The 15,078-nt window shown below is 35.4% G+C and overlaps 1 protein-coding gene across 1 annotated transcript; it reads right to left on the bottom strand.

Moving 5' to 3' along the window:
- Positions 1–9,492: 9,492 nt before the first annotated feature.
- Positions 9,493–11,251, bottom strand: LOC105060740 (UDP-glycosyltransferase CGT). The gene has a single exon (XM_010944557.4). The coding sequence runs from the start codon at positions 11,099–11,101 to the stop codon at positions 9,707–9,709; it is 1,395 nt and encodes a 464-aa protein (XP_010942859.1). The 5' UTR covers positions 11,102–11,251; the 3' UTR covers positions 9,493–9,706.
- Positions 11,252–15,078: the final 3,827 nt, after the last annotated feature.

The raw sequence follows: 15,078 nt of genomic DNA, 5'->3' as shown, positions 1-15,078 counted from the left end.
GAGCCCTTTTTTTCGTCCTTTTGACTTTTCTAAGTAGAATACAAATTTACTATGTGAATATACAAATTTTTAGTCTTATGTAACTACCGTATGTTGAAATATCATAGTTATTATGCATTATAGACTATTAATATTTTTTGCAAGAAAAGGGAGGAAAAGAAAAGACTGGAGAGAGGATCGGTATAAATTGATGACTAGAAAAATTGACCAACTCTAAACCCGCTTCATGCTTCATGCACATCCCAATTTTAAGGCACCATGCAGGCTACATAAAGCTGTGACAAGTATGCAACAAGTATAAAAGAGAAGTAGCAAAAGGATATTCATTTTAAAATTTGGACCTTTACAAATCTTTCTCTTAGTTTCGCACTATTTAGAACATATTATTTCCATGTCGTTTTTTTTTTTTTTGGGCTCAAAGTCAAAGGTCTCATGTTCATACCAATCTAGCAATTGCATTGAATTGATCGCCTTTCTTTGGCTTACTAAAAAAATTTAAATAAGAAGTCAAACAACCCAAGTTGGTAAAATATGGAAATAAAAGAATGCCACAACATCCATTTTTAAAAAAATGGGAGGTGGACCAAGATGCGAATATCCATACCTTAAGAGTGAGGGAATTATGGTTTATTCCTGGAATACTAAATTCAAGGACCATATCTTAATAAGACCCTGATTTGAGGAGCATCTTCTGGACGGTCGGAAAAGGTCAAAGGTCTTCCGTCACCTAAAAATGGAAATTTTGTCAAGATTTCTATAATTCTACTTTGAGCCTCTTTGAAAGGCCCATTTAAATATCTAACATCTGCGAATAATTAATATGAGACTAAATATATGTATGCATTAAGTTTTATATACTTTCTTCATTTAAGTTCCGGTGTTTCCATCAGACTAAGGGTCCAAATTATACATTCATTAATAAACATCACGATCGACTTATGATTCGTCCTCTTAAATCCGTGATGTAGTATCCTCTAGTCTACATAGACTATGCCTTGGATCAGTTCTGATATCATATAACAACCTAGGATCTTATCTAAAAAGAATAGTTAGAAGCTATTATTAGATTTCTTAATTTTATATAAATACTCAAGATCTTTCCAATGAATAATCAATATAGAACTAAATACATGTACATCCGCACAGACTCTCATAGATCCCATACCCTTCAAGATGCTAAGTGGTAAACTATCTTGTGAATGCTACTAGTTCTTCTCAATAGATTATTTTGGATTGAGGATTTCCTTCTGGCTCATTTTCTTTGGGCAGGGGGATGTTTCTTTTCTTAGGCTGTAGTGATCATGTTACTCCTTGTAACCAAAGAAGGAAAAAAAAAGTGATAACTCAATGGAACAAGTTATCTTTGAGGTGGGTTCATTGATCTGTTCAATCTCCAATTCTGCAATTAGCGATGGTTAATCAACTAGAGAAACCATTTATATCAAGAACCTAAAACCCCAAGAAGTGAACTAGAGAGGAAGTGGCCATGTTTTTCTTTTTCTTTTTTTTTTTTTTTTTTGCGTTTTATAACAGAAAGAAAAATTATATGTTCCTTTGCCGTTTAGTGATGTAGCGAAGTAAATGATGAGTCACACGGAGATTAGGTGGATTCAGTGGAGTGCAAGCTGTGAAGTCCACCGAATCAATGCCCTTTGTGACGCCAATGACCTAATAATCTAAATATGTATATCAATATTGCCATCATAAAACAATTTAAAGATTTTGATCATATCTCGAGTTTTGAATGGTTGCTAAAAGGCAGAGACTATGCCAAATTTTTAGGAGGGAGTGTAAGGCACCGTGGAGAAGTTGATAGACCGGGGTTCCTTCGTGAATAGATTCTAATTTGGTGGACACTAATTGCCGTTTTTCCCTTTTTTTTTTTTTTTCTCGTGTTCCACTGTGTATATATATATATATATATATATATATATTGCCTCGCTCATCGAGTTCCACCCGCAATGCCGAACAAGCCTCCTGTGCCTCGGAATCTACTCTTTCTCCGCAACCTTTCACCGCGAATCCCCTCTCCTTCACCCTTTCTATACATTCCGTAAGTTTTTAAATCTAAAAGTTGATGGTATTGATTGGAAAATCTTATTTTAAGGGACAGTCGAGCGGGACCTTTTACATACATTTTTGTTAGATGATTGATATACATATTTAAGACATTATATTAGAGAAAAAACTAATACAAATTTTGAAAAGTTGATACAATTATTTATAGCTTTCTTATTGTTATTTTTTCATATCCAAAACATGAATAGTTGGATAATTTGCTTCCACTTTTTTCAAGAAACCTCCATTTATGATTTTATATTATTTATCCACTTCCGTGGACTCTTTATATGTAATATTGTTTAAGTTTAATATGCTTTCTTGTAACAGAGAGTTTAATCCTAGAAACACACCTAACAAACATCTTTATATTTCTTGGAAATTAGTATTTCTTCATAAAAATTTTTAGGATTTTTTTTTTTTTTTTAATTTATGTGAATGAATATTTCCATATCAACAGGCTTTTGTTGTTTCCAACAACGTACATAATTCTCCATCAGAAAGTAAATCAGCATCCTCATAGCTAATAATGTTAGATGACTATCACATGGCTTTATGTTTTCTTTTTCACTTTCAAGGAAATACGTGGCTCAGTCCTAGCAACGATAATGGCCATGGCTCGCTACTGTGCTACGGTAGATTGTCTCTCCACCACAACTACCGCTTTTAACAAGAAAGTAATCAACTGAAAGTGAAGGCTGGCATTTTTCTTTTTTCCTTTTTTTTTTTGGACAAATGGGTGCCACGTTTGCACAAACGACAGGAGGGAGAAACTCATGTCCCCACAAATGGGATTCATCATACTTGAGCAAACGATGACAACAAGCTAAAAAGAGGAGGATAAGGAACCACATGAAGTTTTGCAATGGAGAACATGAAGATGATAATGGCCTCCGATTTATAGCAGGGTTACATCATGTACCAAGATGTGATTTGAAAAGAGTTTGTAGTCGTTATGAGATCATCGGAAATTAGGTAGCAATGACCCTTCCAAATCCGACATATGCTATATCATCACATGGCCACTACGAGAAGAGATAAGGCATCACTGTGTAATTCTTGTAATATAAAAAAGTAAAATTTAAGAAAGGATGGAAGTTCCTACAGGAACAAGTATTTGAGAGAGTTGGACGTTGGCATTTTGATTTAGATACTCGGATGACTGATATAATCCATCATCCTATCAGACCGATGACTGATGGGATGCGTAAGGCATTTTTTTACACCACATTCTTGCCTAAATGATATACGGGAGATGCATGCTTAATTAGCCATGTGGTAGGATGAGAATACAATAGCGTAATGGACATCATAAGAATGTCCCAAAAGTTAAGATCAAAAAGATGCCACATAGAAGCCAGTTGAGTCATTTAAAGATATCACATTCGGGGCCAAATGTACAAGAATGATCAAAAGTGCACCCAATTAATGAAATAAGCTGAATGGAGATACAACAAGAGTTTCATTGATTGAGCGTAACTATCAGTCCGATAGATGGTATAGTTAGGTCATTCTGATAGACGTGGAGTAGTGGAAGGATAGCTAGTGTCAATTATCAGAATTACTATAGGTGGAGGTTAGATGTAGAAGGAGCTATCAAAGTAGATAGTTAATATCTTTTAATATAAATAAATAAAATTGTACTCTATGAGGATTCTTTGACATCTAACTTATTAATGAATTCTATTTTATCCTCACTTAAGCTTTATTTTATGTTGCACTTTAATTATCAAGAGGATTCTATCTTAACAAAATTCAAGCTACACTCAATAGATGTCCACCTTGACTTGAATTTTATAAGCTGCAATGCAAAATAGTGAACTCTTCTCCATCACCTCCAACAATGCCTCGAAAGGTCTAGCTCAGCATCTCAAAATATAAACAAAATTCAATTACTACTTGAACTTGAGAGTGGTAAGTGGCTTATCATTATATTTGCTAGATTATCTACTATAAAAATTTTCTTCAGTACAATAATTTCTTGTGATACAACATTTTGAATGAAGTTGTACCTGATATTAATATGCTTGGGCCTCTCATGATATATTTGATTTTTAGTTAGATGTATTATACTCTGGCTGTCATAATAAATAGTAGTTATATCTTTTTATAAGTCAAGATCACCAACCAAACCTTATAATCAAATGGGTTCTTTCATCATCTCTTCTGCGGTCATATGCTCTACTTCTATAATAGACAAAGCAATAGTATAGACTGTAAAGTTCTTTTCCAACTGATGGCACAACTTGAAAGAGTGTAGATATGATTTGTTAGAGACCTTTTATCTAAGTCACCTACATAATCAGAGTCTACATAACCAATAACACGACTGCTAGTATCTAAGTCCGGATCATATATTAAACCAATATTTGTGGTGCCTCTCAAATATTATAAGATCCATTTCACAGCCTATCAATGGACCCTTCTTGGATGCCCTACATTCCAGTTAATGATACAGATGGCTTGTGAGATACCTGAATGTGTGCAAACTATGGCCTATATAATACTCTTAATTGCCCTAGCATATGGAGCACATTACATATGCTCCTCCTCATTTGATTGTGAAAACAAAGTAGTTGAAAGTCTAAAGTGTGTTGCAAATATTGGACTTATTGGCTTGTAATCTAACATACCAAAATACTCAAATACTTTCTTAATATTACTTTTCTATGATAAGAACAATCTATACATGCATCAATCCCTGTGAATCTTCATTACTCAAAATCTTCTTTGCTACACTCAAGTCCTTCATTTTAAATTTATTAGTAAGCTAAACCTTTAACTTCTCAATCTTAGACATATTCTTTGCTACAATAAGTAAGTTATCAACAAAGAGCGACAAATAAACAAAAAAAGTATTTGCTTCTTATAATAAACACAATGGTCATAGTCACTTTTAAAGTAACCATGCCCAAGTATAAATGCATCAAATTACTTATACCACTGCCAACAAGATTGCTTCAAACTATATGATAATTTTCTCAACAAGCAAACATGATCTTTTTTATCCTGAACAACAAATCCTTTTGATTGCTATATATAAATTTATTTCTCAAGCTCACTATGCAAGAAAGCTATTTTGATATTAAGTTGCTGAAGCTCTAAGTCAAACAATACAACAATACCACACAATATGCAAATAGAGCTATATTTCATAATAAGAAAGAAACTTCATTAAAGCCCATACCTTCACTCTGATTGCAGCCCTTTGCAACTAAGCATGCTTTAAATCTTGCTGCTTTAACCCCTAAATTCCTTTTTCTTCTTGAAGACTAATTTGCATCCAACAATCTTCTGATCTTATTGTGGTTTCATAAGTTTTCATATCTAATTCTTATGAAGAGACTCAATCTCCTTACTCATAGTAATAAATTACTATATAGATTTACTACTACTGATGGCCTCATGATAATTGATAGGATCTTGAATCTTAATAGACTATGCCACAGACAATACAAAAGAGACCAAATCTATATATCCATATCTCTGAGGGGGTTTAATTTACATCCTTGATCCATAAGTGGCTATGATATATTGTTACTTTTGTGGGGCATCTCTCTCATCATTGATCTTAGGCTTATCATTTTAGACTGACGGAACTAAAGTATCACCTTATGATGGATGAACTAAAGATCTAATCTCAAGCTCCACCTATTTATCAATACCATGATCTTTACCTCTAGCAACTGACTCCTTTCTTGAATGAAGCATAGTCATTTCATCAAAGATAACATCTCTATTGACTATAAATTTTTGAGAACCAGACTCAACACATCACAATATATAACTTTTCACCCTAGATTGATAACTAAGGAAGATACATCTCTATGCCTTTTTTCCAAGTTTATTATCATTGATATATGCATAAGGCAACCAAATATCTTCAAATAGAATAATCAGTGGATATATCAGACCATATCTCAATAGGAGTCTTCATCTCAATAATAGTGAATGAAAACTTATTCACCAGTAGTAGGCCATATTAACAACTTCAACCCAAAAATTTTGAAATAAATTAGATTGAGAAAGCATACATCATGCTCTCTCCAAAAGAATCTTATTCATATATTTTGCAATACTAATCTACCATTGTGTCTTCCTAACTATGTAATGTCTTACAATATCTTCAACTTTGCAGAACTCACTAAATTGACCCCCATAAAACTTCATGCCATTATGACATCTCAATCTCTTGATCTTCTTGTTGGATTGTTTCTTAACAAGTACTTTTCACTTCTTAAAAATAGGAATAACTTCATTTTTGTGCTTCAAAAAGTATATCCAAACTCTCTTTAAAAAATTATCAATAAAAGTCAACAAATAAGGAAAATCATTTTTAGATTAAGCATATGCAGGACTCCAAAGATCAGAATGGATATAATCCAACATGTCTTTATCCTATGGATGGTTGTACTGAATTTGACTTTGTACTGCTTTCCATAGATGCAATGCTCATAGAAGTCCAGCTTTTTGATTTTCTAACCATATGACAGATCCCATTTGTCTAAAAGAGACATGCCAGCCTCACTTATATGATCCAAACATATATGGCACAAATGAATATTATCCAAATCTGAATCTAATAAGGAAACTGATGTAACACCAACAATTATGCTATCCTGAAGCAAGTAGAGGTCATGGGATAATGTGCCTTTAAGCATAATAAAAGCACCCTTTGAAATATTTAAAACTCCATCTTTATCCGAGTACTGAAAACCATATGAATCAAAAGGACTAAAAAAAAATCAAGTTATTCTTCAAATTTGGTATACGTGTCGCACATCAGGCAATGTCCTAATAATACCATTATGCATCATGATCCAAATGATTCCTATGTCAATAACTTTGTAGGACATATTATTTCCTACGAGCATAACACCACCATCAATAGGGTGATAAGTAGAAGATCGATCATAATGAGGACACATATGATAAGAATATATTGAATCAAGAATCTAAGTATCTCTGGATAAATTGACAGATATTGAGAAGATATTGGCACTATCAGAACTATCCTCTACTATATTGGTTAAATTACCAATATTAGAGATATTATCGAACTTTTTCTTCTTTTTTTTTTGAGTTTAAGACAATTATATTTCTAATGCCCTTCCTTTTTATAGTAATTGCATTTACCTTTCTTTTCTTTCTCTTTGGATTTTGATTTGCCTTTATTACTTTTGAACTTAAATCCAATTTTTTTTCTTTTGATCTACTTGTATAGGCCATCTGGCTGATTTTCATCCCAAATTTCAAACATCCCTTTTTGTAACTCACTTGAGTTCAATGAAGCCCTCACATCTTCCATGGAAAGAGTATCCTGACTATATAACATAGTATCAAAAAAATAGTATCAATAAAATGCTCAAACGAAAGAGGTAATGAACACAACAGAATAAGGGCTTGATCCTCATCGTCAATTTTAACATCAATATTTTTTAAATCTAGAATAATTTTAGTGAATTCATCAAGGTGGTCTTTAAGGGGTATACCTTCCTTCATCTAAAGAGTGTAGAGTCATTGCTTCAGATGGAGTCGATTTATTAAAAATTTGGTCATATAAATACTATCTAGCCTGAGCCATAACATTATAGTAGATGCCTCGTATGTAACCTCTCGCAGAATCTATCTGTCAGAGATAATTGAATCCTATTGTATGCGCATTCTAAAAGATCATCTTTATCCTCCTCTGATAACATCACCGGCAAAGTATCTCTATCCTTTAGTGTCTTCAGCAATCTTTATTGAATCAATAAAACTCATATTTTTATATGCTAAAGACTAAAATCATTTTTCCTATTGAGCTTTTCAATCTTGAATTTTACAGCCATCATGAAAAAATTATGAAAAATAAATACAAATCAATAGATAATTAGAATCCAAGACAAATCTGATGATCAAATCTGAATAAATCTAAATTTAGGCTCTGATATCAGTTTGTTGTAAGATTATTTATTTATTAGTATGAAATCTGAAATAATAATAAATAATCACATGCAAAAAAATAAAATATAAAAATTTATATGATTCAGCCTTTATCCTATGTCTATGGGCGAAGATAAGGAAAGAACCTTTTATATCAAAAGATAGAGTACAAAAGTGTGCAGCGGCTCAAATAACAAAAGATGTGATGGCAATATATATAGCTACCAAATCCTCAAACAACAAAAAAAAAATAAAAATATTCAAATGGACAAAGTCTAAGCCTTCAACTACCACCATAGATCTTATGAACATCTATTTGTTGTCTCCTCAAAATAATCAGATCAGGTGATAAACCGGATCACATTAAAATTCAAGTCATGGTCAACTAAATCTTTGTTACCCTCGTATCCTTCCTTTTGATTATCCCTTTCTGGCTACTCTAATGCTCATGGCACATCCATACACATATCTACCAGTCTTGCAATTGACTTACCAAGTAAGTTTTCTAATTCATCCATCCCTAGGAAGCAAGGCAAATCTTATGCCAAATAGTAATCTTAAAAATTTCTTCTATATCCAGCAATATTTGCAATAATTAATACCATCATTAATCTATAATTTTTGATTCTTTTCTTCCTCTCCTATAATGTCTTAACCATTCATCCATTCTTCACATCATTTATCCTTTTAAGTAGTAAAAGATCCAATCAAATTCATCCATCTAGTCGTGCAATTCTTAAATCAATTTTTTTCATTAATCCTAATACCTTCTCTTCTCTACACAATCCTAATACTCCAGAACAATGCACTCCAGACAAACACATCTTCCTTAAATCTCGACAATGCACTTCCTCAATCCTCTATTTATATCTTTTTGTCTATGGAATCTTGCCATCTTAAGTTTACCATAATTTTTAGATCTACTAAAATTTAATCATAATCATCAAACCAAACCCCCTCCTTTCTATATAATCCTCCTCCTTTAAAGAAAAACAATCCAAACAAATATAATCCCATAATATCCCCGCCCTCCATCCATGCGACCTTACCAATTTCCTTTCAAACCAATTAGCAAATAGACTTAAGCCACTCACTTAACCCGTTTATAGTTTTGTAAATTTGGATTCCACCTTGATTCCAAAGCGACTCACCTTGGCCCTTAGGCTAACTTGAACCCAACCAACCATACAAAATAGAGCCAATCTAACCCAATATATAATTAAATTAATAATTCATATTTATGCTTCCAATTTTTATCTGCTTTTCCTATAAACTATTTATATACTTATACTATTATATCTTTAGCCGTATTAAGTTACATATAAATACACTATTAAAATTAACTGATGAATAGATGAGATCTCAATCAAACAGATACTAAACCAATGAAAACATCTCAGGCGTTTATCTGATTTAAGATTTCCCCAATCCAGAGGCCTTGATAGGCTGTAGTGGATGAAGCAGGACAGCCTTTCAAGACTACTCGACTGTTCACAAACATCTCATCTATGCTTTTTAACAGTCTAAACTAATATATATTGTTGCCAAGACAGGGAAGTAGACACATTGTGAATCCAAAAGAGAAGATCAGTTTGACACAAACAAATGCTAAAGAGATGCATAATCGTCCATCACAAACAGCCAGCCGCATTATTTAGAACAAAGAACGAGCAAAACCAGCAGCTCGTTCATCACACAACCAACTTCCCCCTGGACGACTCCTTCAAAGCTTTCCTATGAACTGTGCCAGCCCTTGACCTGAGCTCCCGTCCACAGCCACAGCCTTCACAGCCTCCATCCCCAATCTCGCCGCCGACGCCCGCAAGCCCTCGTCCTCCATCAGCTCCCTCACGCGCTCGCCGATGTCCTCCGCACTCCCCACCTTCTCCTCACCTTCCCAGCTCCACCCCTTCACCCAAATCCCAAGCCCACCCCTTGCCACGACCTCCGCATTCACCCTCTGGTCCCCCATCCTCGGCCACGCCAAGATCGGCACCCCGTGCAACGCCGCCTCGGTCACCGAGTTCCACCCACAATGACTAACGAACCCACCGACGGCTCTGTGCCTCAGGATCTCCTCTTGCTCCACCCACCCCTTCACCACCAATCCCCTCTCCTTCACTCTTTCCAGATACTCCTCTCCTAACAACTCCTCCAACTCCACCTCTTCCTCTCTGTCCACCACCTTGCTCTTCACCACCCACAAGAACCTACATCCACTCCTCTCCAGCCCACTTCCCAACTCCTTCATCTGGTCCACCGACATGGCGGTCCGGCTCCCGAAGCTCACGTAGACCACCGACCGGGCCGGCTGGGCGTCGAGCCAGGGGAGCGCCGAGCCTCCTTCGCAACCCATCACGGGTTTCAGCGGTCCCATGGCGACCACTGGAGGAAGCCCGGGCACCACCTTCCCCCGGTTCAGCGCGTCCAGCGCCTCCTGCTCCAAGGCATAGAATGTATTGATCAGGATGCCGTCGGCTTTCTGAAGGATTCGACCATTCTCGACGAATTGGGTAGTGAAGAGGTTGTTCGGGTCGTAGAGCGGCAGCGGGATGGAGGCTTTGGGAACTGTCCACAGCCCCGGGATGTCGACGTCGCCGACGCCGGCGGTGGTTCTGTTGGCGATGTACGCTGGAAAGTGTGCACAGAGGGACAGCATCGCGGCAGAGGCGGTGAAGAGAAGGTAGCACGGAAGGCCGACGCCGGTGACCACGGGGAGGAACTCGGAGGCCAAGCTGATGTCGACGACGAGGGCGGAGACCGGCGGGGAGGTGGCGGCGAGAAGAGTGGGGAGGAGGTGGGCGGAGCGGCGGATCGCCTCGAAGCGGAGGAAGAAGGGGTCGGTGGAGGCGAAGGCGGAGGGGTCGAAGTCGGCGAGGCGGAAGTCGAGGGGCCGGAGGCGCGGGAAGGCGGCGAGGAGGGTGGCGACGTGGCGGGACTCGGCTGAGGAGACGGTGGGTTGGATGGTGATGAAGGAGACGTCGCAGCCGCTGTCGGAGAGGGCGACGGCGAGGCGGCAGAAGGGGGCGAGGTGGCCCATGCCAGCGCTGGGGAGGAGGGCGATGTGGGGGGCTACCCGGCGGGGATCGCCCGAGGGTGGAATTTCCGGCGGAGGCATGGTGGAGGTGATTGGGTGTGGGTGGGGATGGTTTAGGTTTGTACAGCGAAATGGGAAGGTGTGGAGGGGCAAGTGGCTGCTCGTGAGCGAGCCAGTTCAAGATACGGTCTCTTCAATAGCAATGTACCGCCACCTACCACCACGAAGGATTAGCAGGTAACCCGTGCTGCGCCGCAGGTTCTATTTAAACGATGAAAAAAAAATAACAATAATAGCAGCAACAACAACCACAATAATAATAATTTAATATTTTTTAAAATATATATTTTTTAAAAAATTATTTTAATTTTATTTTTTAAAATAAAATTTTACAATCATCCAACATAAAGTAGTTAGTATTTAATAACAGCATACTCAATAGTTGCATACATCAACTATAATATACTATATATTCATATTTAATTTTAAAATTTATTTTTCTATAAACTAAAAGTTATAAAAATAATAACATATTTGAAATATAATAAAAAATTTATATGATAAAAAATAATAATAAGATTCACAATCTTACTTGCTAAGTGCAGTCAATAACTTTGCAGTTTATTCCCATCTTAATCCATAACATGGAATAGCATAAATAGCATTATAAAAAAAAAATTGAAAAAAATTAAATTCCATTCTAGTGAGGAATACTAGATAATCTATAATAAATATGTTCATATAAGCAAACTTCTATGATTTTATTAAGTGAAATATTGAAGAACTAAGCTTACTAGCTAGATTTGTTGAATTATTTATTTATTTTTTTTAATTTAAAAATATTTTTTTATCATACTAACATCAATTGGAATTCTAAGAACAGTAACAAACATATTAGAAGAGCTCATTATCAACTACCCCATAGGGAATCTCTAAATGCTAGCTCCATATCAGACCCTCAGCTAAATCTAAATAGTCTAGACGACCCTAGACATTGGTCCTGCCTATATCCTAGGTGATTAGGCAAGTGCTCATACAATAGAATATATATTAAATGTATAAAATAATTAAGCCTTCATATATTTCAATTACTTATAAAAAACATACATAATTATCAATAAACTATAGTGACAACTACAATAACCAAAATATCAATTATTTCTAAATATAATAAAAAAATAACAATAAGATTCATAGTCTTACCTGTTGAGTGTGGTTGACTCCTTCGCTATGGTGTAGCTTATGCCCATCTCGGCCCACAATATGGAACACTATAATTAGGATTTTCTATCCCTCCTTTCTTCCTCTTCCTCTTCTGTCTCTACTCTTTCTTTTATCCAATAATAAATTTATTATTATCAAAATATCATATTAATCATTATAATTACAAAATAATTCATTTCAAAAAAAAAAAGCTAGCATATTTTTGTACATATTTGGGATGGAATCAAAACTCATTTGGATGTGCTATAAATCTGAAATTTGTCCTTATGGATTTAAAATTTATCCCCTGATACCCGTTACTCGAATATGATTATATATATATATATATATATTGAATAGAAAATAAATTATTTATCCAGATGATAATTTTATAATAAGAAAGGATAGCAAATAAATCAGAGAACAAATAACAAGATATTGAACAAAAAATAAATTTATTATTAAAAAATCTATAGTTAGTTCTCCGGTTGGAATATAAGTAAGCTGTTAAGAAGGAATGCCGATTGGCTCTCTAATTAGAATGCCAAAAATTTTGGGTCTCAACTAAGAATACCAACGAGGTTCTCATCTAGGAACACTAACTTGGCTCTCCACTTGGTATACCAACTTTAGGTCTTGAATTCATAAAACAATAGAATAAAGGAATGAAGAAGGCAAAATATTGAAACTCTAAATTTTGACGTTTATTGACTTACAAACAAGCTTCTTAAAATTGGAGATTACAGCCTTTTATCCTTTGTTGATTATGGAATTGAAAAATAGATTGAAATAAGAGTGAGAGCATGATAGATGGAAAATAATTGAAGAATTTTTATTGAAAACTTTGGCAATTGCAACTCTTGATCCTTGATGACTTTAGTTGGATACAACAAAGTAGGGTTTGAGGATTTGGAATGATTTGGATATATTTTGGAAAGGATATTTGTGATACAGGTAAAAGAATTTTTGGAGAGGCCTTTCGAAGTCTCTATTGCCTTCCTTTTGGAAGGAGGGATCCCCAGCTCTGATAGAGCGCTATTGTATTTGAAATGGTTTTGAGTCCGATTTGGTTGGCTGTGTTGTTGTCAGACTCGGAGTTTGGATTAGAGCATCCAACGTCGCTTTGTTTGAGTATCCATTATTGGTCTGATGCTACTTACTAATCAAATATAAAAAGTTTAGGGGCTTATCCAGTATTATTATTGCTTTTGTTAGTGGAGACTGAAAGTTGAAGCATCCGTTGCAAAAGTTGAGGGACTTCTTTGATATTGTTGCTATTTTTGTCAGTAAAAATTGAAAAGTTAAAGTATCCAATGTCTAAAGTTGCTGGTGCTAGTTGCTGTTGCTTCTGTCAGTGGAGACTGAAAAGTTGAATGATCTTTTGGTGCTATTTATTGCTTGAGAGAATCTAATGCTAGATAATCTGGATTTGCCATGCTGGATATTTGATTTGCATGTTGAAAATTTGACTGGCCATGTTGGAAATTTAGAATTGATTTTGTTGATGAAGAATCCAATGTTGCTTGCTATATCAACGGGAGGATGCTGAAATAGTCATCTTCATTGCTTCTGACATAGTCTATGAAAGATTGTGGTTGTTGACTTTTGGTTTCTTCTCCTTCATTATCAAGTTTTGAGAGAGTTTCTAAAAGAAGTCTTTTGTATTCTTCTCTTGATTTAGTTGTTGTGAGTTTGGAACTTGCAGAGACTTTGTGCTTCAAGGACTTCACTGTTGATGGTTTAATGGCTGCAGTAGAATATTGTGAATGACTGGAGAATTATTCTAGAATTTTTGGTTTGCTTGCCCTTTCTGGATTGAATTTTTGCCATTTTTTAACTTTAAATCTTCTTCCTAAAGGAGAAAGAGAAGAACTTGGAATAAGCATATACTCCCAACATGTAATCCATGCCAGAGAGAATTAAGGAAAAAAGTTCAATAGAAGAAAATTTTTGCTCTCTAGAGGGAAGAGAGATTTTTTGCTGATAGATTTCAAAACCTTCAGTTACAATGGAAGAAAGAATTTCATTAGGGGGGCCATAGAACTCCTACCAATTTGAAAACTAGTATGGGAAATAGAAGGAGACTCCTATTTTGAAAATAGAAAAGCCATGAATGTCTCCAATTTTGGTTCTGGTACAAGAATATTAAATATCAGACATTTTGGTAATCCAAGTAGTTATGGTTTTAAGGATTAAAGTTTTGAAAGAACTTTCTAGATTTGCTTGAATTATTCCTCCCATGCAGATGGGGATAAAATTTGAAGAATTTGCACCACAGAATGAGTCACCAAAGATTCATCATTTTTATCTTTGTAATGCTTGACTATAATTGAATCAATATCAACTCAAATAAACCCATAAAATTTTTGTATTTTGTAATAGGTTGGTAATGCCAACCGGGTGGAAACACTTTTTCAGCTACTAACCAAGAGTTTTGTGTTGAATATTTATCTTCGATTTAAATATTAGTTGATTTGATTTTTTTTTTCTCTCAAAATATTTTGTGAAAGATTTTTCTAGAAAAATCTTTTGAGGGGGTGTTGGGTCTGAAATCCTAACATCTACTTTTGTTTCAAATCTTATTGTTGTAAGGTTTTTGCTTTAATCTCTGCAATTATTTTTTTGAAAAATTTTCAACCCCAAAAGAGTTGGATTATATTTAGCCATCTCAATCAATTACTCTGAAGAGACTCTTGATTTTTTTTTTCCCATTGCTCTTTCTTCTTGAGTAACCATTTCATACCAAGTGAGGATATTTGGTTTTGGAAGAGGTTGGGTTGAGGATCAATGATATTTTGGATTCAAGAGTTTTGGCTGACTCTTGGTCAGTCAATTTGGGGTTAGGCACAAGAGGC

The sequence above is a fragment of the Elaeis guineensis genome, chromosome 1 (assembly GCF_000442705.2).
Source record: "Elaeis guineensis isolate ETL-2024a chromosome 1, EG11, whole genome shotgun sequence".
Taxonomy (NCBI): Eukaryota; Viridiplantae; Streptophyta; class Magnoliopsida; order Arecales; family Arecaceae; genus Elaeis; species Elaeis guineensis.
The sequence above is the reverse complement of the archived record's forward strand: the minus strand, read 5'-3'. Positions and strand labels throughout refer to the sequence as shown.